This window comes from Natrix helvetica (genome assembly GCF_964273705.1).
Source record: "Natrix helvetica genome assembly, chromosome: 2".
NCBI lineage: Eukaryota > Metazoa > Chordata > Lepidosauria > Squamata > Natricidae > Natrix > Natrix helvetica.
Genome location: NC_138552.1, coordinates 249,239,071 through 249,265,694, shown reverse-complemented (window position 1 = coordinate 249,265,694; position 26,624 = coordinate 249,239,071). Strand labels below are relative to the sequence as shown.

Sequence of the window (26,624 nt, the reverse complement as noted above, 5' to 3'; positions counted from 1 at the left end):
CTGCAAAAGTCCAGCAAGGTTGGGGAAACTCTAATCTCTAGGGGAATGATTTTCTGGAGAGCAAGTACCATATCACATTTTGTTGCATTCTTTAGAAGTAATAGATGCTTTACTGTAAAAATGGAACTCTTCAGAAAAGAAGTAGTTTTAATTTTAGTGAATATATAATGGTTTCATGCTGGCTAGGAAGATAACCAAAATAATTCAAAGTAGTATTAATCATTTTTTTTTGGTGAAATCAAACTTTATCCCCTTTGTTAAATATAATATTTTTTGTAACAAGAATAACTTGGATTAGAATTTTAAAAGTTGCATATTCAAGCAGCAAATTCTGATGGCATAAAAAGTACATGATTTTTTTTCCATATAGCAACCTACTTATGTCATATCATATCATAAATATAATATGGCAGGTTTATCCTGCCCAGTTTATTTTTGGTCAGAGTTTCTTTTAATTAAAGACCTTAAAGATTGAAATGGGGTCTTTCAAAAGAAATTAATGTGCCCTACCATTGAGCTATGGTTATAAAGTTGAACCTTAGTTTAGGTAGAATTTTGTTTAATATATTAAATGTCTTCAGACTTTTTCCTTTTTATTCTATCCCTTTATCACTGATGCCATTTCAGATTTCCATATGTTTGAATGCTTTCCTAATTGTGGTTCTTGCTGTTGTTCGCCACTATTGCCTAAAAATCTTCCCCACTTTTTCTGTTCTTGAAGCCTGCTTGAATTTAAACCAGATATTGTCCGTTGAGAAGTAGTTAAATATAACGATCAGGAACATTACACTCCCTATGTAATCAGCCATGAAATTGCTAGATGCCAAGCAATTTCAAAAGATCTATATAAATATCTATATAAGTAAATATACAGTGTTTGTTCATGCTTTTCTTAACTAAATTTCCACGAATTTAATACAAAATGGAATAATAAATTAATGTATAACTGAGCTTTAGCTTGGGCAGTGGGGGAACTAATTGAATGAAAATAAGAATTTCCTGCTGGTATACCGATGAAGAATTTCACTTGAAAGTTTAATTTTCCTGTTTTAAATGCAGTATTTAAAAAACTACATTAAAGCTCCTTAAATTTTTCCTTTGTAGAAAGACACTCATAATTATCTTTCTAATTTTACTTTAAAATATTTAGAGCTAATGGAAGTATAGATTTGATATGCTAATATACTGAGCATGAGGTTAATATTGTTAAGCAGACACCAATGTTAGGTCATTATAACTAATGCATTAAACAGTTGTGTTTTGCAGTCTGATTTACACCCACCAAAGCACCCACTGTCTACCTGCCCACACATGTACCTGCCTATAGCACCCAACTACATGCCCATTTGCCCGCCTTTAGAACTCACCTGCGTGTCTGCTCATAGTACCCACCCACCACAGTCTCACCCACCTGCATTGCATAGTAATTGACTGCCCACTTGTATCTCTTATCCTCTGGCCAGGTTATGAGCCACCTAAAAAGGAAAGGCTTGTAATGATTGTGACTAGTGAATTCCTGCTGGCTTCCCCATTGACTTTGCTTTTTGGAAGCCCACAGGAAATAGCAAGTTGTGGATACATTTGGTCCTTGCTTCATGATCCATCGTTCTCATTTAATGACAGCAATGGTGACTGCGAGGATTGTCATCTCTAAACCTCATGGTCATGTGATGTCGTGTTTTACAATTGCATTGCTTAGCAATAGAAATTCTGGTCCCAATTAGCATTGTTACTCAAGGACCTGTTCAGTGACCATTCAAAGACTTGAGGGTGCTGAAAAAAAGGACCTGTTAGTGATCCTTGAACTTATGACAGTTGCAGTGCCCCTGTGGTTATGTGATAACAATTCAAAACTGCCTGCAGTTAATACAGCCGTCTACGCTGCCCTCCCCCAGCTGTTGTCTTCTTCAACTATCTCCCCTCTTCTGGACTTAACATCCCTATTTAGTTCACAACCAACACAGAAATGCTTCCATACAAATGTACATTCACATTTCAAATTAAACAACAAACTTCTAATGCAATCTTAAGCATTGCCTTATACATTTATCCATAAATACATTAAGCGTATAGGAGGAGCCTGAAACTCTTTGTCTTTCTGCTTTCCCAATGTATAAACAGTGTCTAAGTGTTCCATTTATTCTCTTGAATGCTTTGCTTCCATTATGCTCTTACTTCATTCAGCAAACAAATTTTATCTTCATATTTAAAAGTATAATTCAATGTGTAATTCAAGGCTATTTATCACTTTCAAGCCTATTCACTTTCTTTAAATCAACAAACAGTTAACTTTTCTTTTCATTGATATATATTATTCAATGACCTGCTGAAAAACCACAATCTGACTTGTACATCTCTTGCTAGGCACAAAGTTTCAGCATGCTTCCCAAATTTGTTCATTGTTATTTCTCATGCACTTTCAATCAAAAAATTGTATCTCCCCAGGCACACTTAACAACTTACTCTCTTTCTAGTATTCATTCATTCTTTTACTACAGTGTTCATCCAGTTCTCAAGCACAGATGGAGTGTTCACACACGCATTAAACATAAGTTGCACAACCATTACATTTTTACAATAACACCATCTATACTGTAGCTCAGTGTTTTTCAACTTTTAAGATGTGTGGATTTCAACTCCTAGAATTTCTCAGCCACTATGCAATAACTTTTTTCTTTTTTATGAAACAATTTAGATTTATTACAGTTTAAATCTCAGATAGTGTAGTTGTTCTAAAGTACTGTGTTTCCCTAAAAATACAACAGGGTCTTACATTTTTTTGACCCACGAAATATGGCCTTGGGCTTATTAGAGGGGGAGGGCTTATTGTTTTGGGTTTACCAGCAGACTTTATCCGGTAGCCTGCCCATAGCCATAGAAAACACTCCTAGAGCGGCCGCTGCTGGAAGAATTGGAAGCTGAGTTCCGGAGTTTGGAAGCTGGACAAGACGTTTTGCTCGGAGCTCGGCGGCGGCTAAAAGGACAGCTGGCCCAGGGCATGGTGAGACTGGGAGGCATGAGAGCTGGGGGCAGAGCAGGTGCTCGCGCAACTCCCCTCTCCAGCCAGTTAGAGCTCCATGCACTGACCTAGGGGGTATCCCAAATGTGCCAAGCCGCGGGAGCTGGAAGGCGGGCAGAGCGCTATATGGCTTGGTGCCTTAGGGATACTCCCTAAGTCAGTGAATTGTGCTCTGTCTGGCTGGAGAGGGGGTTTGCTGGGTGGCTGCTCATTAGCATGGTCACCTCATGACTGCTTCGCCCCGGAGGCTGTGCCCGGCTCTTCGGGAGCCTGCTCTCAAGGGAGCAGCCGCCCAGCAACTCCCCCCTCCAGCCAGGCAGAACGCCACTCCCCAACCTAGCGGTATCCCGAAGGTGCCAAGCAACATGAGTGCCTTTCTTCTGCCCCCCCTTCCGGATCCCGCGGCTTGGCGCCTTTGGGATACCGCTAGGTCGGTGAGTGGTCTGCCTCACCAGAGGGGGGTTGTCCAGGGGGCTTATTTTTGGGGCGGGGGCTTGTATTTTTGTCCATCCGAAAAATGTGGCAAGGCTTTAGTATTTTTGTCCATCCGAAAAATGTGGCAAGGCTTTAGTTTCAGGACATGTATTTTTGGGGAAACACGGTATTATATAGCAAGGAATGCATGTAATAAAAAGAAATGTACTTTGCATATGTAAAATTATACTAAGGGAAAGATTTCTCCAGTACCTGGACTTGACTTTCTGTGTGTAGGAAGCTTTTGTATGGGGGAAGTATTCAGTCCTGCCATATTCCATTTGCTATCAATTATTTTCAATCCAATAATAGTTCTGCTACTTTGTTCTACCACTTCAATTGCTGTTTTATTAAACTTGGTGGTGGGGAGCTTCCTCTAAAAGCTGAAGCATTAAAATCATAAACTCTGATCAAAGTGCATTACACTGCTGGCTGCAGATTCCCTGACTCTAGATTGCCGTAACTCAGGGGTGTCAAACTCGATTTCATTGAGGGCCACATAAGGGTTGTGTTTGACCTCAGGGGCTGGGTGGCTGAGGTGGGCATGGCCAGGGAAGGTGTGGCCAGCTCAACGTCACTCATGTCGGGGGCACCTGTGGTGGCCAAGAGCTAAGGCAGTTCATCCCTCAGATCCTCCCTCACTCTCATTCCCTCCCTTCCTCCTCCCTCCCTCCCTCCCTCCCTTTTCTTTCCTTCTTCATTCTCCTTCTTCCTTCTCCTCTTTCCTTATTTTTCCTTCCTCTCTTCCCATCTTTTGCTTTATCTTTTCTCTTTTCCTTTCTCCTTTCCTATCCCTTCTTGAATGCTGAAATGCAAAAGGGGAAACATTTATCCTTTTGTTTTGTTTTTAGTTTGTTTTGTCAGCAAAAATGGAGCTCAGGTGGGCCACACACCCCTGGGCCTTCTTTTTGGCCGCCTGAGCTCTGTTTTTGCTAGCAAAGACACCCTGGGCCAGTCCTTTGCTGTTTCCAGGGTGGTCCCATGGGCCAGATCTAAGCACCCTGTAGGCTGGATCCGGCCCGTGGTCCTTGAGTTTGACACCCCTGCTACAACTCATCAATAGGTGAGATGATTTGGAATGAGGAGTTACATTCCACAATTGTGTTAAATGAATTTTTCAATGAAATAAATGCCTAATATAAGAAATTCTTCAATATTACTTTTTAATTATAATTAAACATGAAATATAAAAAATATATAATTAAAAATTATTTCTATGAAATAATTATTTCATAGAATATTTTTAATAGTTTACACATATTTTATAGTGTCTTTCACCTGTTTCGAGTAACATGAACTATTGAATTGTTTAGATTGTGCCCAATTACCTATAAATCTAGAAGACGAAGTCTTGCAAATAGTGCATTGTCATAAACTACTAATTTTCTTATATTCTTCTACAGAATGACAGGAAGGGAGTTCTTTACTCGATTTCCAAGTCTTTATCCATTTTTGCTCAGTCAGTTGGAACAAATAACCAGTACAGCAGACAGGTAAGAAAACACATTGTTAGTATCACAACAAACTGTTAGAGAAGCAGAAAATGGGTTGGTAGGATAAAATTCATTGGACATTCTTCAAAAATTATTTGGAAGAAGTACTTCAGACCTGGCATGAACATGCTACTTTTCTGCTGTTCATAAAAAAGACTAACTTTTTGGGTTTTTTGACCTCCATGTCAGCCTGAATAAAAGTGTGGTTTCTTTAAGTAGTATTTATTACAGTTTATGGCATTTTTGTCTGGAAGCCTGAAAAATGTAGGTTGCCTTAATGATTAGTTCTGAAGTACTTTTCCCTTATTTTTTAATTTATTTTTAATTACTCACAATTCTTTTGGACACTCTTTAAAATCAATTAATTATTCTCTTCATTCTTATGTAGTTTTTGAAGATAAAAAGATGACATTCTGCATTAAAATGTTTTTTTAAGATGAAATTCTCATTGATATATTTTTTTACTGATGGTTTTGCGATTCGGCTTTCCTATAGAGAAAAAAGTAGTTTTTAAAATATGTTTAGTTTAGTTTACTTTATTGTCACTGCACCTCGTACAACGAAATTAAATGACATCTTCAGTATACATTATAACTATAAAAGTAAAACACAAACACACATCCTTCACATTCTACACCATTGAACTGAAAACCCGATATTGCATTAATATTGCACTATACAGTAGACTGTATACAGTAGACGGTACAGTAAAAGGAACATGGTAGCTCAGTGGCTAAGACGCTGAACTTCTTGATCAGAAAGGTCAGCACCTCGGCGGTTCAAATCCCTAGCACTGAGTAACGGAGTGAGCTTCCATTACTTGTCCCAGATTCTACCAACCTAGCAGTTTGAAAGCATGTAAAAATGCAAGTAGAAAAAGTAGGAACCACCTTTGGTGGGAAGGTAACAGTGTTCCATGCACCTTCGGCATTTAGTCATGCCGGCCACATGACCACGGAGGCGTCTTTGGACAGTGCTGGCTCTTCGGCTTTGAAACAGAGATGAACACCACCCCCTAGAGTCGGGAACAACTAGCACATATGCGCGAGGGGAACCTTATCTTTTTATACAGTAGAATTCAATATAGTTTCTTCCCTTTATTCTTTATGTTGTATTATTGCAATGTATTTGGGTTGTATGTTTGTGTGCATTTTAAAACATGTAAAACATAAATTTGGTCCATGACTATGAAATTCTATTCTTAACATTTGGCCCTTTATCTGTATGAATATTTGATTGAGAAAGCAATATTATAATTCAGACAAACTTTGCATATTTTCATGTAGTAAAACTAAAGAGTTGAAGCTTCACCCAGGCTTATTTCTCTTGCTCTTGGTCTTGAGTAAGCTGTATCCATCACCAATGGATGGCACATATTCTGCTCTTAGCATGGCTTCCTTTGTTCCTCTTATTTTGAGGTAAGTTGCATTTTTAATGCTTAGTTTTCCTTGAGAAAGTTCGTAGTTAATTTTCTAATGCAAAGTATTATTAGTTTAATACTGTTTTCATTCATTCATTTACAACATTCATTTTTAGTAAATATAAGTATAATGTAGCATGTCTATGGAGATTCTCAGATAGCCACGTCATGATTGTCCCAAAGGTGCTTTTTCAAAAGACAAAAGTGAGAGAGAAGATTAATTTTCTTGAGAGGCTAAATAAAGTGATTTTGCAGTAAAGTACCTAAGGCACTGCAGTTATTTTTCTGCCTGTTCGATTACTTTATGGATGGCAATGATGGGTATGAAGATCCAGTTGTGTGGTCTTCTTATTGCCTTTCAAGAAAAGAAATGGGCAAGATCTAGCTTAGTTCATTAGGAAACCCCAAGGGTTTGATTTTCTAGCTGTATTTTTTAAATTGAGTTAAAACTTGCTGTGTTCTAAATGAACTGTGCATAAATCATTTTAGTCACAAATCATAGTAATTTGTGTGGTAAGATCACTTGTTCTTCTTAAATGAGACACCTCTTATTCATTATGATATTAAAATTGCATTTTAATCTAGTAAATGTTACATATAAGCATGTTTATCATAATGTAAATACCACATGGTTGGTTACTTTTCTGTCTCTAACACATGGAACACTATATGCCAGTGATGGTTAACCTTTTTGGTACCGAGTGCCCAAAGTGCGCATACATGTAAATGCGCATGCACCAACACCCAAAATGCAATGTGAGCACCCCCCCACATTTGTGCCCTGCCCCTGTGCATGTGCCCTTCCCTGCTGCGCATGCGCTCTACCTTCTTTGCCTATTTTTGGCTTCCAGGTTAGTGCAGGAGGCTTTCCAGACCCAAACAGACTGGGGGGAGGGGGCTCACGCAGTGCTCCTGTGTCCAATTTTGGCTTCTAGGTTGGTGTAGGAGGCTTTCCAACCCAAAAATGGGGCACGGGGACACACACACACAAACCCCCACACATGCGCCCTGCCCCCCTTGCACATGCGCAGTGGAGCAGGGCTGGGGTGACAGCTGGCATGCCTGTAGAGAGGGCTCTGTGTGCCACCTGTGGCACGCATGTCATAGGTTCACCATCACGGCTATATACCCTTATTTGTCTTGGTTAGCAGTTTTGGTCTGTTTTTACTACATGTGGATTTCTGTCTTCTCTTTTAAATGCTGGTTAATTCTGATTTACCATGCATTTGTTTTGTTTGATTCATTGTTTGTTGTAGCTTGTGCTACAGGCATTGTGCTTTCAGCAAAAGATATTGGTCTTAGTTCCATTGCAAGATGGGCTGTAGTTCTTAAATAGGGCTCAAGTTTAATTGGTTTTAAAAGCAAACATTTAAATTAATTTATTGGTTATTTCTAATTTTAATCAATGGAAGGAAGAGTCAAAGGTGCTTATTAATTGCATATTAGAAAAAAATTCCCAACAATAAAAGCAACCCAGAATGTTGGCTCCTGTTTGTTGGATGGTGTTCAAGTGGGGCTCCATTGCCATCTATTGTGGTTACTTTAATTTGAATTCCTGTATAGAGCAGGGTATTTAAATGGACCCTTTGAATTCCATGGAGCAATAATTTCATTCAGTTCTTCATTTGTTCATTTATTCAATTAACATCTGATTAATCTCAATCCCAGAGTAATTTGGGGCAGTGTACAAAGAGAATAAAAACATATCAAAATAACAAGGAAGACCCAAAAGAGCAAGCAATTGCTTAAGAGAGAAAGAATGTCAAATAAAGAATGGCAGTTAAAAATGTAGAATGGCAGAAACAATCGGGAATAAGCAATATTTTAAAAATACTTTTACCCACTGAATACTATGAATCATTGAATCCTAGAGTTGGAAGGGATCGAGAAAGGCTTGTACGTAGTTCAATATCCTGCTTAGGGTAAGCATCTTCAGACTATTGCAGACAAATTGCTGTCTAAACATTTCTTGAAAACCTCCAGTGATGGAGCTGCTCCATTGCTTGATATCTCTTGTAATCAGGAAATTTCTCCTTATTTTAAGATTGTCTCTTTCCCTGTTGACTTCCTCTCAGCTTTGTCTTTCCTACAAGTGCTGGGAGAATTTTTCCATCCCCTTTGCCCTGTAATACATTCCATCATATATTGGAAGACTGCTATCATGTCTGCTTAGCTTTTCTCTTCTTTAAGCTAAATTTAGCGGCTCCCTTTAAGTGATCTTTGTATGATGTTTTCTACAAACTACAGTACATCAGTGTTCTTTTATTGTGTTGTCTAGAACTAGACACAGAACTGAAATGCAACATAGAGTGATCATACCACTTCCTTGATATCATGTTTCTCATCCTGAATACCTGTTGTTGTTTTTTGCATAATGGTAGCATAGGGCAAAGGGACTAAAATATACTTTTTCCTGTCAAGAGGCAGATGAGGTGTATCACTAAATCATAATCTATAGCTTATACCACACACTAGCTCATTCATAAATTGCATTAAGAAAGAATGGAAAATATTTTGATAGGCCAACTTGGCATTGGTTCTAATATGCAATATTTGATTAAAAGTAATGCAAAAGTAACATTGCAAAAGCTCTTAATTTTCAGCATTGTGAGGTTATAAAATTTGTAAAGGAAATAATGTTAATAAATGCTTAGTAATTTGTCAAGTTAAAACCATGACTTTTTCTTTTTAAAGCACGTTAAGATGTTTTATCTAAATAGTTTTTAGGGGTGGCAGAGCCAATATTTAATGAAGGGGCTTGAAACTAGATGATGTTAAGCTTCAAACATGGAGTTTTCATCTTTTCAACTTGGTCAATATTGAGAGAAATATAAATATGGACTGTGGATTTGGATGTTGTAACTTGATTAGCTATTTGTTTGCTGAGGCAAGTCATATCTCACCTTGAGAAATGTGCAAATAGCATCGCCCTTGACTTCTGTTTTATTTTGTTTAAAAATAGAGAGTAAATTAAGATTGTGCCAGGTAGAATAGATAATATTTTTCTGAGTCACGTGCAACTATATGTATATATATGTGTGTGTGCATGTATGTATACAAAATATTCCAATGGCAATTTTGTAGCTTTGTAATCTGTTGCATTTTGTTTTAGCTCGTTATGGGGAGTCAGAAATGAGTGATCCCATTTAAGATTGACTTGAATACTAATGGAGTTAGTTCAGTTTGAGTGTCTATGATTCAGTGGTTCATATATTTGCCTTGAATATTTGCATAGTCCTATTTCTATTCGCCTCCAAGATAAACCTCCTTATGTAGGGGGAAGGGGGAAGTTATAACAAGGGAGAGTGCCAAGTGAGATTCCTTGAAATGTAATCTTAAAAGATGGATTTGTTTGCAGGCTCCATGTTCTCTTTAACATAATGTGCTACACGTTTAAGATTCTCAGTCACTAAGAACAAATACAAGGCTCTTAATCAGGAGTAAATAACATGTTCTTTGTGTTTATTGCTTAAAATTCTTATCAGCTAATGGGGAAAAAAATGTAGACTATGTGATCTTCCACTGAGCAAGAGTCAACCTCATCTAGTCCATTCCACTGTTTATTAAATCTTAATTTCTATTTTGGGAAAAGTGAATAATCACATTAAAACTTGACTATTCTGTTGAATCAACTTCACTGTTGCTAATTGCTTTGGATCTGTATATTTGGGGTTTTCCTCAGTGGAAAAGATTGGTCACCCTAAATAATGTTTTTCCTAAAGTCACCTATCACTGACTAAGGTTCTCATGTACTCTATATTTCTATTGTTGACATCAATAACTAACTATAGCAAGAAAGCATTTGCTTTTGTTTGTTTTATATTAGTTTTGAAATAGCCTCAAATTGGCATAATTATCCTTTAATGTGAAGAAAACCAATGAAATAGTTAAAAAAGAAAAAATGTAATAAATTCCATATGGCTTTAACAAATTGCAAAACAAAGCTAGTTGAACTCATGTTGGTATGGAGAAATGAGCTCTGTGAAATGCAATAAACATCTAATTCAGTGTTTCCCAACTTCAACAACTTTAAGATGGGTAGACCAACTGCCAGAATTCTACATTCACAACATGCCTACTGTAGCTCTTCAAGCTAAGAATAGAATGATGGGTGGGCAGCTGATAGTCAGGCCCAAACCACAGCTTAGCTCCTGGAGCAAGGAATGGGACTGAGGGGTGGGGGCAGAGTGTTTGGAATGGCAGTGGCGGCAGATTATTAGTGGGATCTTTGTAGGTGAACTGACACCATCCTCCTTGGCTTGCAGACCTGCCAGTCATGCTTGTAGAGTCGGAGAGAGCTAGATCTGGTCCTTTAGAGAAAAAGCTTGCCAGCATTTACCAAGGAGATTGTATTCGCTCTGGCTTTACTAAATGAGATATTGAAGTGGTGGTGTGTCCCAGTAGTTTTCTAGGTTCAAAGACAGTGAGAAATTCAGTTCTGCCTTCTCTCTCTCTCTCTCTCTCTCTCTCTTTTTCTAAGTACCCTATTCTGTACCCTATTACAGATTTCTGTATTATAAATTTATACTATCTACATAAAAATATATAGAGATGGTTTGGATCAGTGGATTTCCTCATCTGTACCAGGTTTCTCCAGTTAGTTGGAAGTCTATAAATAAGACTTCTAGAGTCAGGTAGCTTTACAAATTAGATAGGCAAGCAAAATAGTATTTTCCCATTTTGGGTTGTCCAGCAGCAAGTATGGAGAGACCTACTGCTTCTGAAAGTAGAGTCTATATCGCATCAGCCTTTAAAAGAGTAGTTAATTCATTATTACAAGACATTTACTTGATTTTTATCAGGTTGATAGTATATTCTGAATAAGGAGAATTAAATTGAAAATCGTAAATTACAGAGATTTTCCACTTCCTGTTTCCGAAGGCGACGGACGTTGGTCCGCTGTTCGCTTCTCCGGTGGGCTCCTTTTAGGAGCACAGGCGGTCTTGGAGGGACCACCTGCCGTAGGGCGGCTTGCTGGAACCCCCCGGATAGGCGGCAGACATGGGGGGGGGGTCTCCAGTTTCGTCTCAGGAGCCGGGGAGCGTAGGGGGTGCATAGCAGCACCTTCGCTGAATGGATTCTGGAAGGAAAGAATTAACTACATGCAGCGGCTGAAGTGCTGGAGGTGAGAAGTTCGCTCCAATCTCCTTAACTGCTTTTAACTGATGAGCAGCGGCTTTTTTGTAAGTTGTGGATTCAATCTGTTTGAAGTAGGAAGATTGGAGGGGGGTTGCTTTTTTTCTTCTACCCCTCTCAGGCAAAGTGGCATTTGGACTGTCTCTCAATCTCGGAATGGAGAGAGAGAGCAAAAAGTTGAATTAGCCACTTGAACTAGCTATGTGAAAAGATTTATATCATAACTGCAAGAGCTGATTGCTGAGTTGTTTTGAAAGCTTTATGGAAGTTTTTAATGTTCTGCTCCTGATTCCAAGGGGGAGCCAAGATGGCCTGCTTCCGTCTTCTTTTTCGCACTAATAAATGAAGTCTGCCTTTTGAAACTACCTTTGAAGAAAGCCTGGTTTTATATTATCCCCCCTGAAGGACTCTTGGAGACTCTCCTGTTACGTGGTCTTTCTGGATTTGAATTATTTGATTTCTTCTTTTTTTGAGTGACTTCTTGGTTTGGAACTGTGACAGAGGGTTAATTTTCACTTTTGGATTTGCCTGTCTTCTCGGACTCGCTCGGCTGCACGCTTCACAGACGCTATTTCTTTTGCAAAAGATTTATACTCTTTCTGAACTTAGACAATGGGGCTCAGAAAACTACCTACAGGCAAAGCAGCCTCGGCACCGACTTCTTCTACATCCAGTCCAACGATTCAACAGACAAAAATTTCATCATTTTCACAAGAAAGGACTGGAGAGAGTTCAAAAGATTTATCCGTTACTCAAATGTTTCAGGCTCTTATGCAGGGACAAAATGAGTTGAAAAAGGTAGCAGATTTTAGAGAAGAGCTTAAAATTGTGCAGCAACAAATAACAGAAAAGAAACAGAGAATTGGTGTGCTGGAGGAGGGTGCGGCTGGGCTGGTGGAGGAGGTTAAGGCAGTCCAGAAGTGGAATTGGAAAATTTTATAGCAAAGATAGAACTTGAAAGAATGTCCTTCTTTCTCAGATTCCAGAACCTACCGGAGACAGAAGATGAAGATCTTAAGGATATTATGAGTACAATTTTAGCAGAATATATTAAAAGAGATAAAGAACAGTTGTGGTGGGTATGGATCTGGTTTATAGGATTAATTCAGCATATGCCAGAACACATAATGTTCCAAGGGAAGTACATGTTAAATTTCTTAGGAAGACCACGAGGGATGAGATTCTAGGGGCTCAGAGGGGGTGACCACTAAACTATAAAGATAAAGAAATTGCCATTCTTAAGCAAATAAGGGAATTTGGTTTAGATGGTTATTGCCAGAAGGAATGCTGAACTTCTGGGAGGGAAACAGAATTAGAATTAATACAGTTGTGGAGGCAGAGGCCTTCATTAAAAAACATAGTGCCCTCCTAGAGGACGGAAATATAAGAAGTAGTGAAAACGCCGACAATACACAAGACATGAAGGAGGGAGGGGCTGCGGCTCCGCCTGGGGACAGGGGGGAGGGAACAATAATGGAAAGACTCAGGTCACAAAAATAAATATATCTGGGATATCATTCTAATTGTTGATATATTAGAAAGTGGCAAAAGAGATGATTGAACACATGGTTGATACAATGTATAATAAGATGCTGTTTCTGCTTATCTTTTATCTTTTGTTTTTTTTTCTGTAAAAGTTGTGAGAATTGGAGAGATTCCTACCTCTAGCACGATGGAGCTGCCAATTTTTTTTTTGTATATCCACCTACCCTTTTCCCATAAATTTTAAAAACCAATAAAATTCTTTTAAAACGAAAATCATAAATTGCAGAGATATGAATAAAGAAAATTGTTTGGTGTGCATTTCATTAATATAGTATATTGTTTTGATTGTGTATTATGTAGACATCTTAGGAGAAGCAACATATTTCTTCAGCCAACGGGGATTCTTCAGGGCTACCAGGATTTCAGGGAAGTCTTATGTGGGCAATATGTTTATTTTTTTTGTGTGCTCAGGCATGGCATACTTTAACGTTTATTCTGAGAAAGCAAAGGTTAAATGCAGACAACACCAACAGAGCATTTACTTCATTACAGCATTTATGCTTTTACCTCAAGAATTTCCATGTGTTGCATGATAAAGCCTGTCTGGTTTGCTTTTTTTATTCACTTTAGAAAGGCAAGTCCCTTCAGAGTAATTTTCAGGGGAAAGAAAAACCTTCCAAGTCAGTTTCAGTGACAAGAAAGATCATAGAGAGATTTCATTGTAATCCAGTCTTGTTAAGTCTAGATTTATTGTTGGTATTTTTTTTAACATGAAGGAACCATGGTTGCTACTAACACCTTTTATTCTTGGGAGACAATTCAAACAATTTCCTATGTTTACTGTGAACTGCCAGAAGGAAATAGTATGTTTTACAGACAGGAACTCCAGAATCAGATACACTGTTGTTGAATGACTTCTTTGTGACTTTAATAACAAGGAAGCAAAAATAGGCAACCCAACCTGAAGTTTTATGACTTGTTTACATCTGCTGGACTATTATGCAGTGGCGCCTTTTTTTCTTTCTACTTTTGCTTGATAAATTTATGTTTCTGACAAAGAATAGTTGAGGGGAATACAGGAGCAATCAAAAGGTGGAATTCCTTGCTGGAAAATAATGAAATGTATTTCTCCAGTCCACTTCACTAGAGACTTGCATCTAGAGAGCTATATCCTTCCTCCCTTCCTTCCCCTGTAAGTTATTGAAACCAATATTCTAGTAGAGATGAAACAATTGTGCTTAAAGATTAATGAGTCTTTTTTGATCAGATAATACAATACAGATTAAAAAAATCGAGGATAGTTTTGCTGCAGGTTGTCTCCTGATTAGTGCTGTATGCAATTGACTTTGTTTGTTGCTTATACTGTTGTTGGTTTCTGTACTTTTGGGGGGCTCCAAGTTTCATTTCATAGTCTCACTGCCAACAATTGATGCTTGTTTCTTGAAATTAGGCACACTTCATCTTTTAATGATAAACCAGATTCCCTCTAAATTTCATCCAGATCATTGAGGAAGAGAGAACCCCTCCCCCAAGAAGTTATGGATACTTTAAAAAAGAAATCCAAGCAAATTTTAAATGTGTTTAGTAAGAATAACCCATATTCAGTTTTTTTATTTGTCATTTAACTCTTGGGAAAGGATAAAGCTGCTTTAGATAGTTGCGTAGAGGCTCTTTGTTCACAACCTTGTATGCCTGGAATCTCATTTTGGTCAATAAATCCAAAAGGTTGTACAGACTATATCTTCCTCTATCTAACATAAAGAAGCAATTATTACTGTAAGCTGCTCAGAATCACTATATCCATGAGATGGGTGGCATAATAAACAAATAAACAATTGAAATGAGTACTTGATTGTGTGTGAAACAATTTCTAATAAGGTGCAAATTTGTCTAGGTGTACAGGGCCTGTTCATATGTCTAGGGCAGGGGTATCAAACTGGATTTCTTTGAGGGTCGCATCAGCATTGTAGTTCTCTGCGGGCTGGCCGGGTGTGTGTGGAGATGGGACTGATAACCTCCTGCAGCACCCTGCCAGCCAAAATGGGGCGTGGGGGCTGCGGATGGCCCTCCACAACCCATTTTGGCTGGCAGGGTGCTGCAAGAGGCCATGCAGGCTGAAAATGGGGGGAGCTGGGAATGGTGGGGGCATGCGCAGCCCCCACGTACCCCTTTTTCGGCTTGCACGGCCTCTTGCAGCATCCAGTTTTGGCTGCCAGAGGCACTGCGGGCCAGTCCTTTGCTATTTCCAGGTCGGTCCCACAGGCCAGATTTAAGCACCCTTGAGTTTGACACCAAAGAGAAGGGTAACTTCTTCTCTTGGGGGAAAGGTAAAATACATGCATGAAAAAAGAAGCTTTCTGCCTTCTTGGCTTGATTCTTTGTAGTTCTAGAAGAAAAAGAGTTTATAATCAATAAACTCAGTAAATTGAGCTTGAGAATAGAACTGAATGAGAAAGAACTGCCATAGGAAAAAAAAGGAAAATATTCAGGCAGGGCCATATATTGTTTAATTTGATATTTGTGAGAGACATTTCATGACATGGAATAAATACCTGTTTTATATAGCTCTGTGTTTGCAGTATTAAGCACTTAATTTGAAATTATTTTAGTTTTTCCTTAATGCATTATACTGTTATAGTCACACCTGTATTTAATTTGTCATTATGTAATAAATAATTTTAGATTTCTGAATGCTTATGCTTCTGTTTAAAAATGTCTTTAATAAAACACACTAAATCAAATTACTTGACCTATGGTGTGTATTTGATTATGTTAGTGAAATGAGACTAATGCAATTAAATACAGTGGAATGTAGCTCTAGAGTGGTTATGAAAAAAAAGCTCTCTGAATCATGCTTTTGGAAAGTACCTTTTGACAAAATATCTGGCAGTCACAAAAACTGGCACTGTTCCCATTTTCCATTCTTTCTCCTGAACTGAAGCCAGATTCCTTTGGGAAATCATCATTTGTAAATGATTGTGAAGAGAAAAAAAATGGCATTTTTGAGTGTACAGTTACTGCTAATTAGAAACTAAACATTAGCAATCATGTCAGAGTTAATTGTATTTGAAAAGAAACATCTACAAGAACTGTTAAATATAAATAGGGATAATATAGCTTAAATATGGAAGCATTTTAAGATAAATTGTATTGCACTGTTGTGGTAAAATGCTATTTATTTTAATTAATCCTTTTGCTAAGCTGCTCATTTTCTTTCCACGTGGTATGCATTTCAACAAATAAGCCAATAAATGAATTGGAAGAATGCCTACATTAAAGCAAGTGCAAAATTGTGTTAGCATTGTAACATGTACCTCAAACTTTAGTGACTATTTTTCTAATGTGTTGGTGGTGCAAACAGAATTTCTTTTTTCTGCTACTATCAGGAGCACATGTATCTCATACCAATAAGGACCATATTTTCAGAAGTTGTATTGTACTGAACCTATAAATCTGCTGATTTGAAAATATGTACAAAATAATGAGTTCCTCTAAATGAAATATGGTCCAACAATTAAAATGAAGATTGCCCATACAGCATTAGTCTTGACTTATGACCACAATTGAGACCAAAATTTATGTTGCTAAGTAAGAAATCTCTTGTGAGTTTTGCCCCATTTTACGACTTTTCTTGTCAAGTTTCTTAAGTGAATCACTTCAGTTGTTAAATTAGTAACACAGTTATTAAGTGAATATGGCTTCTCCATTGACTTTGCTTGTCAGAAGGCCACAAAAATTGATCACATGTGTTAAGTAATTAAGCTCCCCGTTAGAAGAGCGAGTATGCAGAGAAGCGTAATGAGAGTGATATGGAATAGCACGCACAAACCAGCATACAGAGACACTGAATAGTATAAAAATATAGTAGTTTACTATGTAGAAATATAGAGGTATTCAGAGTCTGGTTAACAGTCCAAGTCATACACGGTTCAGTAATTCAGTTATTAAATAGTCAGTCTAACACACAAAGTATAGCTAAACAGTAGCAAACCACAATACCTCAGTATACACCGATCAGCTTCTAACAAAACAGAGAGCTAACAGCCGTTCTGGCTCCCTCTTATGGCTGCTTGAGGTAACAAACCAATTACATCTCTTAAGCATTTAAAGTAATAGATAAAGTAATCATAGCTTATATACATTGCCAAGCCAAGCCTAGGGTTACATCCCTAACAACATGATCCTAGGACATTGTAACCATCATAAATATGAACCACTTGTCAAGCATCCAAATGTAAATCACATGATCATGGAAATGTTGCAATGGCCATAACTGTGAAAAATGCTCATAAGTCACTTTTTTCAGTGCTGTTGTAACTTCAAGTGGTTAATAAACAAACTGTTGTAAGTCAAGGACTACCTGTATTATAAATAAATTATTATAGGGCAAAAGATAGGTTTCATGTAGAATGATATTAGTTATTTTTTGTTCTATGCAGTCCAACACAGGAAATTGGTAGCAACTCAACAGCAGATACTGGCTATGGGGATTCTTGTTCTGTATTCATTTCACAGGAAATAAAATTATTTTGGCTATAAGGACATCTTTATCTTATATTACTTCTACAATAAAAATACCACTTAAAAGGGAGTTTTGTCTCTCCCTACCTCTAACTGGTGTCATCCTCCCAGCTGAACTTAGGTCAGCTGTCATGTCTTTTTAGAACTTGTCTTTTTCATGGTATCATTTATTTTTTGCTGGGTGGGATTTGTGATATAAACCTTTTTCTTAAGTTGACATCTTGAATGGGATTCTTTATATATTAATCACCAGTATATTTCTGTGGTGAAAAGCATAGGTTTCAGGTGAGTATAATTCACACAAATAAAATACACAATTAAAATACAATTCAAGTAGTGCCATCTTGTGGCATGCTAGAAGTATGGAAACTGAAATCAACAAAAAGCTTCAGTCAGTTCAAAACAAAGCTATTATTATAATCACCATATCTGATAGGGTTTATCAAAGATGGTAAGTACTATGTGTATAAACCATTTATGCATTTCACAAATCATTTCAGGATGGAATATATGCATTTGTAACAATTGCATAAATATTTTCTTGACTATTTCATTATAAATACTGTTCTTGACATACCCTGTGTGTGCATGAGATCTGAAAAATTCTGCCTTTCTGTCTCCTGACTTCTAGATGTAGTAGCTCTCCTGTGTACCGTTCACGTGAACTGGCTGGAAGAGCCCTTGTTCCCTTCGTTATGCTAAATTTGGTGCCACAGACTGTATCTTCTTTGCTGGCTGGCCTTCCAGATAGCACTGATCCTTCTATACGACAGAATGCAGTTCATGGAACTCTGTTACAAGTGAGTTTTGCCTTCTGGCATAATGTAGCATCAGTGAAGTAAACACATATTCACAAAAGAGTAATAGCCAAATTGATAAAAAGATGAAGACTTTGATTAACTGATAGAAATCAAGATGATTCCCATAATCAAGGTATTAAAAATGGGACACAGACTTTATTTCAATCACTGAGATTGCAAAAAATCCCAGAGATCGTTCATGATCATTCTCAAACAAAGCAGGAAAGCACTTGATCATGAAGGTTAGACTAAGCTACTTGACTCTACCTCCCCCCTGCACTTCCTGTGCCTCCTCCCTTCATCTTTTTAATTTCACATTATTGTACTTCTACTGTTAATTTTCATTGTTTTACTCCTTTACTATTGTTATTTTTACATTTTTTATTAATTTTTTAAAATAAATATGCATAAACTATGACTTAATAAGCGAATATCTCATTTTAAATGCGTGTGTTTTATACGAAAATGACAATATAACTATAAGCTTACTTTAAAGAAAAGTAACTACAGCATACATCAAAGATTTATGAATCATTTCAGTTGTTCCACCTTTTGCTAAGTCAAGGATAAGGGACATTTCAGCTTTCATTTTTACTGAAGAGTAATCCCTAGTACCCCAAACCAGCATGGCCAATTAGGTGGGATATTGAGACCTGTATTTCAGCAACCTCTGGAAGGCCATTGCTAAGTGGTTATTGCAGGCTAACTCTGCCCACATCCTGGAGTTTGATCCTGACTGATCCTGAGTCAAGGTTGATTCATCCTTCATCCTTCTGAGTTGAGTAAAATGGGAGCCAGATTGTTGGGGGAAATATGCTGATTCTGTAAACTGTTTAGAGAAAGCTGTAAAGCACTATGAAATGGTATATAAGTCTAAGTGCTATTGCTATTTATCATGACATGACCTTGGACACTTTATATTACCTTTTTCTGAATTTCCTGAAGGTATATATTCTGAAACTTTTCAGACACTCTGAAATTATTGCTTTGCTCTACATTGTAGAGTTGCATGAAGTATGATTGCAAAGCGTATAGAGGCTTATATAATGTGGACATAGGATGGAATGCACATAAATGGTAGAGTTTTTCCTTGAAATTGTAATTTTATTTGTATTATATGATTATTTAAATTCCTTCTTGGCTCCATATGCTTAAGCCCTCATTCTCTTTTCCTGCATTTTCCTGTCTCTTGAAATTTTGCTTTCTATTTTTTGGCAGTAGCTTAGGAAAGCAGCAGCAATATATGGTGTGTGTCTGTTCATATGGATTATTTTCCCACGATAGTAAGGAATGGTTCTCATAGGAAAATGTGTGTGGGCATGGAATAAAGCAGAGAAGTTCAACTTTATTGTATAAAGTTACTATTACAGCTTAGTTTTGGGTCTGCAGTTTGGGGGACCAAGAGCTACACTTGGACATTGAAGGGGCCCAGTCTAAAAAATGAGTCAGAGCCAGGACCATGACTGCTTTTGAAAAAATTAACTAAAAGTATGGAAAAATCAAATCACAATAATTAATTTCCTTCATTGTCCTGTTGGTAGGAAATCATCTTACAGGCAAAACAGTTTTTAAAAGTGACATGCAAAAATAACCAATTATATAAGAAGACTGCTCAGTATCTTCGGGTATCTGGCTGCATCTTCTGTGGACATTTTCCCCATAATAATATATATTTCAACTAATAGGTTGTGTAGTAGAATTTTCAGTTAACTTCCTTGGCCTTTTGAAATAAGAATATTGTTAATCATGTATTTTCGTTATTTGACTTGGCAAAAGTATTGGACCTGTACTTCTTCATAGCTGATTTATAAAGGCTGATATTATGAATGAATGTTATAATATCTAGAGATCAAAGCAGAAAAACCACTATCATTAAATACTTTTCATTGCACCTTCCTTGCAGCTGCTCTTTTTTACAGTTCAGTTTTATTGACCAAGATAAACTTTCCTTTGAAGCTGAAAAAAATGAGTATTGATGAGAAGTGGAGAGGAAAGCATAAAAATTATGGCGATGTACCCTTTTATTGTCTGTTGTTAATTTTTTACACGCAATCTTGTATCATCAGGGAGGTAAATTTTATATGTTGTCAGGTATTCCAAGTCATTAATATTTAAGCAGCTACTGCACAGAAAGTATCAATGAATCATCCATTTTATAAATAAATCAAACTGGAGTATGCATATATCGATGATGGTGTATAAATAATGTCTATGTCCTAGGATGTTTTCCATCCCATGAGTCTCTGCTGTTTGTTTTGTAGGTGTGCTATAGTAAAGCTAGGGAATTGATATTTTAGCTATTTGTCCGTCTTATAAAGATGGCCAGGTGTTGTGTGTAACACGGAGGGCTGCTACTAGCAACCTAACATGGGTATATACAAGTGGCAACAATATCAGAAAACCAGCAAGGATGGAATCCTACAAGGACTTGTGCGCATAGGAAGGGATTAAGTGTTACTGTGCAGCTAAATTACTTTTCTTTCCCAAGTGGAAATGCTCAATCTGGTATTAGAAAAATAATGAAGAGGCTAGAAAAATAAACAAGAGACATTTAATAATAACATTTTAAAAGGAATCTTGACTTTAGTCCTTTTTCAAGTTTGAAAGCCTTGGAAGCTCTCCCTTCCCCCTTCCTGTTTTGCATTTAGATGCATGCAATACATGTGCCACATATCAAATGGGAAATGTAGTCACCTGTGATGAGATGACTTGATTTTCAGGTAGTTCTGGAAATGAAATAAAAATGCTGTGGAAATTTTAAAACAAACTGTTATGTACTACAGTCAGCCTTAATATTTATTTCACCGTGTTAGCACAATACTCATTAAGGCTGGTTTTGATTATGTAGTTAGCCTTCAGTTCGCCCTTAGATTTACCTTGGCTGGAGCGTTTGCAGTTTAAAGGCCACTGTGAAAATGATTGGAAAACATTAACATTAATTTGTTATTACAAGCTGACATACTTAGCCTGATGGGAAATAAAATTTATAAATAGACTTGTTCATATCCATATGGTAAAAATCTGATGAGTTATAGTAAATGTTATTATGTGGCTCATTTGTTTCCCAGGGTTTGAGTTTCATTAGCGGCTTTCTTTATAATTTGAAAAGAAATGCATTAATAAATAACTGCAGAAGAACTGGCATTAACTAATTATTTGTTCAGACTGTAAACTTTGGTACAAGGATTATTTCCAGATGGACCATCAATAAAAATCTGGTGAGATTGTTCATGCTGTTCCTAGAAGTGAGAAACAACAGAATGATCAATTCAATAAGCATCAGATATGAAAATGCTTACAAACAAAAGTCTGCCAAATTGGACAAATGTGTTGAAGCTCATCACTCTCCTTTAGCCAGTTCAAGGAGGTATTCCATTTATTTATTTAAATGTTTCTTGTTTACATCAAATTAAACATTTGATCAGATCCTGAACATGAGCCAAATGCAACTATTGGGATTTTGTTAGAAAAATATATTACATAGTACTATCAGCCTGCCTAAATTCAAAATAAAACATAAAATTATGTTGTTTTGGTGTCACCTTTACTAGTGCTGCATTTTTGTTTTGCAACTTACTTTTTATATGGTATCCACTTCAGTTGCTAAAGCATATGGAATTCTTCAGAGTATTAAATTTTTGTGTTGAAATTGTACAACATAGAGTGATATCAGTTTATTCACGTACATTTTTTTTTCAATGAACACTGAGCTGAGCAGAACTGCTTCAATCTTTAAGTTAGAAATGTGAATATTTATATTTGACTCCATCGGTAGCATACAAAATAATGACATGCAAGCAGAGATTTCACAAGTGTAGTGGAACAGTATGTACTAGTAACTTTTGTCTGATTTATAGAAAGGTCAGTTTTTATATGTCATAAATTTCATCTGAAGTGTTAGTTGCTGCTTGGAATAGGAGTGCAGACAAAGATTTGGGTCAGATTTTTGCCCATTCAACTTCTCCCTTCTGATGGATCCCATCATTCCCTGTGGCTCATGAAGGAGCTGAGAGAGATGAAAGGAGAGAAGAGACATCTAGACTAGTGGTTCTCAACCTTTTCTTTACCATAGACCTCCTTTAAAAACATTTTGTGGCTATGGACCCGCAAGATTTAACTCAATATTTAAATAATAACATTTCTTCAAACCTTTGTGGATTCCCTGTGACAACATCGCTGCACTTGTTAAGTTAGTAACATGATTGTTGGGTGAATCTGACTTACCCATTGACTTTGCTTGTCAGAAAATAGCAAAAGGTGATCACTGTGACCCCAGAACATTGCAGCCATCATAAATCTGAGTTAGTTGCCAAATATCTGATCAAAATAAAATGTTTGATCATGGGACCATTGGAGTGCTGCAACTATCGTAAGTGTGAAAAATAGTCATAAACCACTTTTATCATTGGTGTAACTTTGAACAGACAATAAATGAACTGTTTTAAGTGGAGGACCACCTGTATTAAGGCCTTCCTTATGGTGATAAGGGCAGTAAAACATCAATACTTTTTAAAAAGTACAAATTTTATTTCATTAATATCCTTAGACTTGGCTTTGTGCATATATTCCAGTACATTTTTGTTCGTTATCTCTCATATATGTTTTGAAATAGTTTGTTATGGATTTTTAAAAAGCAAAAATACGCTTCTATCATATCATATAGACCTAAAAAATCTTGTTTAGTAAATGTAAAATCAGTGTAGCTCTTTTTGGACTTAAGTGTCTGTGTGCATTTATTTATTTTAGAACTATGGCCAACCAACTCTACTGCTGGGCACATGCAATAAATATATATATATACTATTAAACTAAAGCAAAACACCCCAAATCTCTAAGAAAAACAACCAGTCAGATAGTCACACACAGTTCAGCCGCCCACTTGAACCCAAGAGCCATGTTTTCAGAGCTATTTTGAACATAGCCAAAGGTGGAACCCTGATGCACCTGGGACAGGAGATGTTTCAGAGGGGAGGGGCTGCAACAGAGAAGGTTCACTTTCTGGCATTCCCCGGATGCTACCACTTCCTTAAAGGGTCAAAGTCAGATTTTAGCGGCTGTTTTCAGTTTTCCATCTCTTCCCCATAAGCCCCAGAAAAGGGGTTGTTATTGAAAACTCCATTCATTTGTGGTACTGTTTCCTTTTATTTAGCCATTTGAAATTTTCAACCTTTCATGAGAAACTACAAATCCAAATTTTAAAGAGGCCTTTCCTGTTTTTTCAGAAGATGATGATGCAGTCTAGATGGTGTAACAGTAAGACAACATTGTTGTTTTAAAAGTCAAATCATAGCTTACTATAATTCAGGAAAACATATTTGCTCTTTTTCCAAGTATACTTACACACCCAACAATTAAACATTTTTTAAAAAGTGTCTAGGAAACATTGCATTATAAAGAAAAGTTTATGAGGTTTTTAATTTTGTGTGAACTCTTACGTTTCATAACTTTGAAATGAACTTTGAATCTTTTAGAACCACTTACTTGTGACGGATACCATATAAACTAAATAAATAAAAATTAAAAGTAAATAAATAAGTTTGAAATAGTGCAGCCACGGAGGGGACAGAAGTTGAATAATAAAAACTACTTTTAAGCCCTTATCTTGGATGTGATTTCTGAAATTCTACCTCTAACCAGTGTATGGTGGTATAACTCAGGATTACCAAAATCAAATATATGTTTATGCTTTTTTTAAAAATCTGCAGATGGGAGCAGATAACTTCTTAACATTATGCTCACATGCTTTGAAAATTATTAACATTGCTTATTTTTAATATAGAGAGGACAACAAATTCTTTCTTTTCTTTTGTACCAAGATATTCTATCCCTTTAAGCATATGTGCAGATTTACCACATACTGTACATAGAGAGGATGGTAAAAAAAAGGATGTCCCATATGCTTAATTGAATGCACTTTTTTATTTAGTTATGCACATGCATACCAAGCATGACATTCAAGTGACGGTCATAGAAGAGATCGGTTTTGTCTGCATACGACTCCTCTATTATTTCTATTGGAAAAAAGACATAGTAATTAGAAATATTACAGTGCATATACAGTACCAAATAATGTTATAAAAGTTTTTCTAAGATTGCTTAATTACACAAACGATACATGCATGCTGCCTCTATGATAGATATAGTGTAATATATGTTTTTCCTCCTTTACCTTGTTGTGGATATGCTGTAATGCTATCATTATAAATTCTTTTAGGTATCGTGTTTTCCCCAAAATAAGACAAGGTTTATTTTCTTGTGATCCCTGAAATAAGCACTTGGCCTTATTTTCGGGGAGGTCTTGTTATTTTTGAGGTGCAGGAGGCGGTGAGCGTGGTCACCTCATAGCTACTGCTGTATTGCAATATTTTCAGGGAGGGCTTATTTTAGCGCATGCGCTCAAAAGCCCAATTGGGCTTATTATCCAGGGAGGTCTTATTTTTGGGGAAACAGGGTAAGTGACATGGTGATGAAAAATAATTTGTTTGGTGACAAATTGAGTACTATAGAATACAGCACTATATATAACACATACAGTGATGAATGAAATATCTTTAGATTTAACCAGTGTCAGCTTGTTTCTGTAGATGTTTGGGAGGTTATTCTCCAAGTGGCTAAGTTCTTCTCACTAAAGAGTTATTTTTTTCAGCAAAACCCAAATCCAGGGGAGGAGATATTTGAAAAATATTCCAACAGTAGTCTGTAATTTTTTTTCTTTTTCTTTTTAATATAGGTCCTTCATTTGCTACAGTCTTATTTGGAATCTAAACAGAGGGCTAATTCGGATTTTCATCAGAGTTTGAGCAACATTATCACTAATGTATGTGGCAAGCTATGGTTGGCAAATAGGTAAGTCAAAAATTGAATAATTTTATTTATAGTCACCAGTCAATAAAAATAAAAGCAAATATGAAATACACAGTAAGACAAATAGTAATAAAATTAGGATACCACATAATTGTTAATAACTTGGCAGTGTGTTCATTCATGCCCTAGTCATCTCCTGTTTGGATTATTGCAATGCGCTCCACATGGGGCTACCCTTGAGAAGTATTAGGAAGCTTCAGCTGGTATAGAATGTGGTCACTTAAGCAATCTTGGGTATCCAATGAATGATGTGTGTAATACCTTTGCTACGTGAACTGCATTGGGTGCCTGTTTGCTTCCAGGTCTAATTCAAGGTGCTGTTTATGATCTTTAAAGCCCTACACGGCATTGTTACCTATGGAACTAGCTTCACCCCATAATATCAGTCCGTACTACCCAGTCAGGCAGGGAGGATATGATACAGAACCCATCAGTTAAATTCCAACTAGTGGGATCTAGGAAGAGAGCCTTCTCTGCTGTTACTCTTGCCTTTTGGAACATCCCCCCACCTCCCGAGGGGTTGTAGACCCCTACCATTCTGACCTTTCGGAAATGTCCTGATTCTGGCATATTATTAGGGACTCACAGATTAGTATAACCTGAAGGCCTTACCCGGCCTTTTAATTAACTTTGAATGTTGAATTGTAATGATCTTTACCTCTTATGTAAATTTACCTAAAATTTTTATGTTTCAATATTGTACTTGTACACTGCCTAGAGTCCTTCTATGAGGAAGATGAGTGGTTTTTAAGTATGATGAATAAATAAAAAATAAATAAATCTTCTTAGTGGTTGCCTCTACTGGAACTTGTACCAGGAAACCTGTAACCTCTTGGTGAGATAATTAAAATTTCTGATAAATGAGTCACTCTATATTGCGAGTTTTGTGGAATTACACTGGGGTTGAGATTGGGCTTTTATTTTAATAAGAGTAAAACCATCACTTAGAATATAAATCTGTGATACTTTAGTTCAACACAGTAAATTAGAGCAACACATTTCAATCTTTTTCAAGTCCAAAATTTTAGTCCAAATATATTTTCCTCTGGAAAGAAGTCTTTTAAAGAAAAGTGTCTATTTTTATCAATAACAGAGATCACTTTCTCTGAGGATTAAAACTAGCAGTAATACCAGCTGTGTAGACAAAATATGTATGTCTTTAATCCCAAGGTATTTGAAGCCTAAATCCTTCCAAGAGAAAATTTGCTTCATAAATTTAAAATCAGTACATAAACATTAGTCAGACTCTATATATTTCCAAGAACTAAATCAACATTTCCTTATATACTTAAAACAATAAAAATGAACATGCTGATAGTTTTTCAAAAATCATTACAAAAATTTACATTCTTATAATCAATTTCCATAAATAATTAAACCTTATTTGTAAACTTGTCCTGTCACTTTTCAGT

General features: G+C 36.7%; 1 protein-coding gene across 2 annotated transcripts in view; it reads left to right on the top strand.

Annotated features, from left to right (window-relative positions):
- The window catches only part of THADA (THADA armadillo repeat containing), a 111,859-nt gene that overhangs the window by 53,417 nt on the left and 31,818 nt on the right, over positions 1–26,624 (top strand). For both annotated transcript variants that reach the window (XM_081940023.1, XM_081940024.1), the window contains 4 exons: positions 4,897–4,986; positions 6,273–6,404; positions 18,180–18,348; positions 25,079–25,194. In XM_081940023.1, the coding sequence (XP_081796149.1) occupies positions 4,897–4,986; positions 6,273–6,404; positions 18,180–18,348; positions 25,079–25,194 (507 nt within the window). The remainder of the gene's footprint in view (positions 1–4,896; positions 4,987–6,272; positions 6,405–18,179; positions 18,349–25,078; positions 25,195–26,624) is intronic.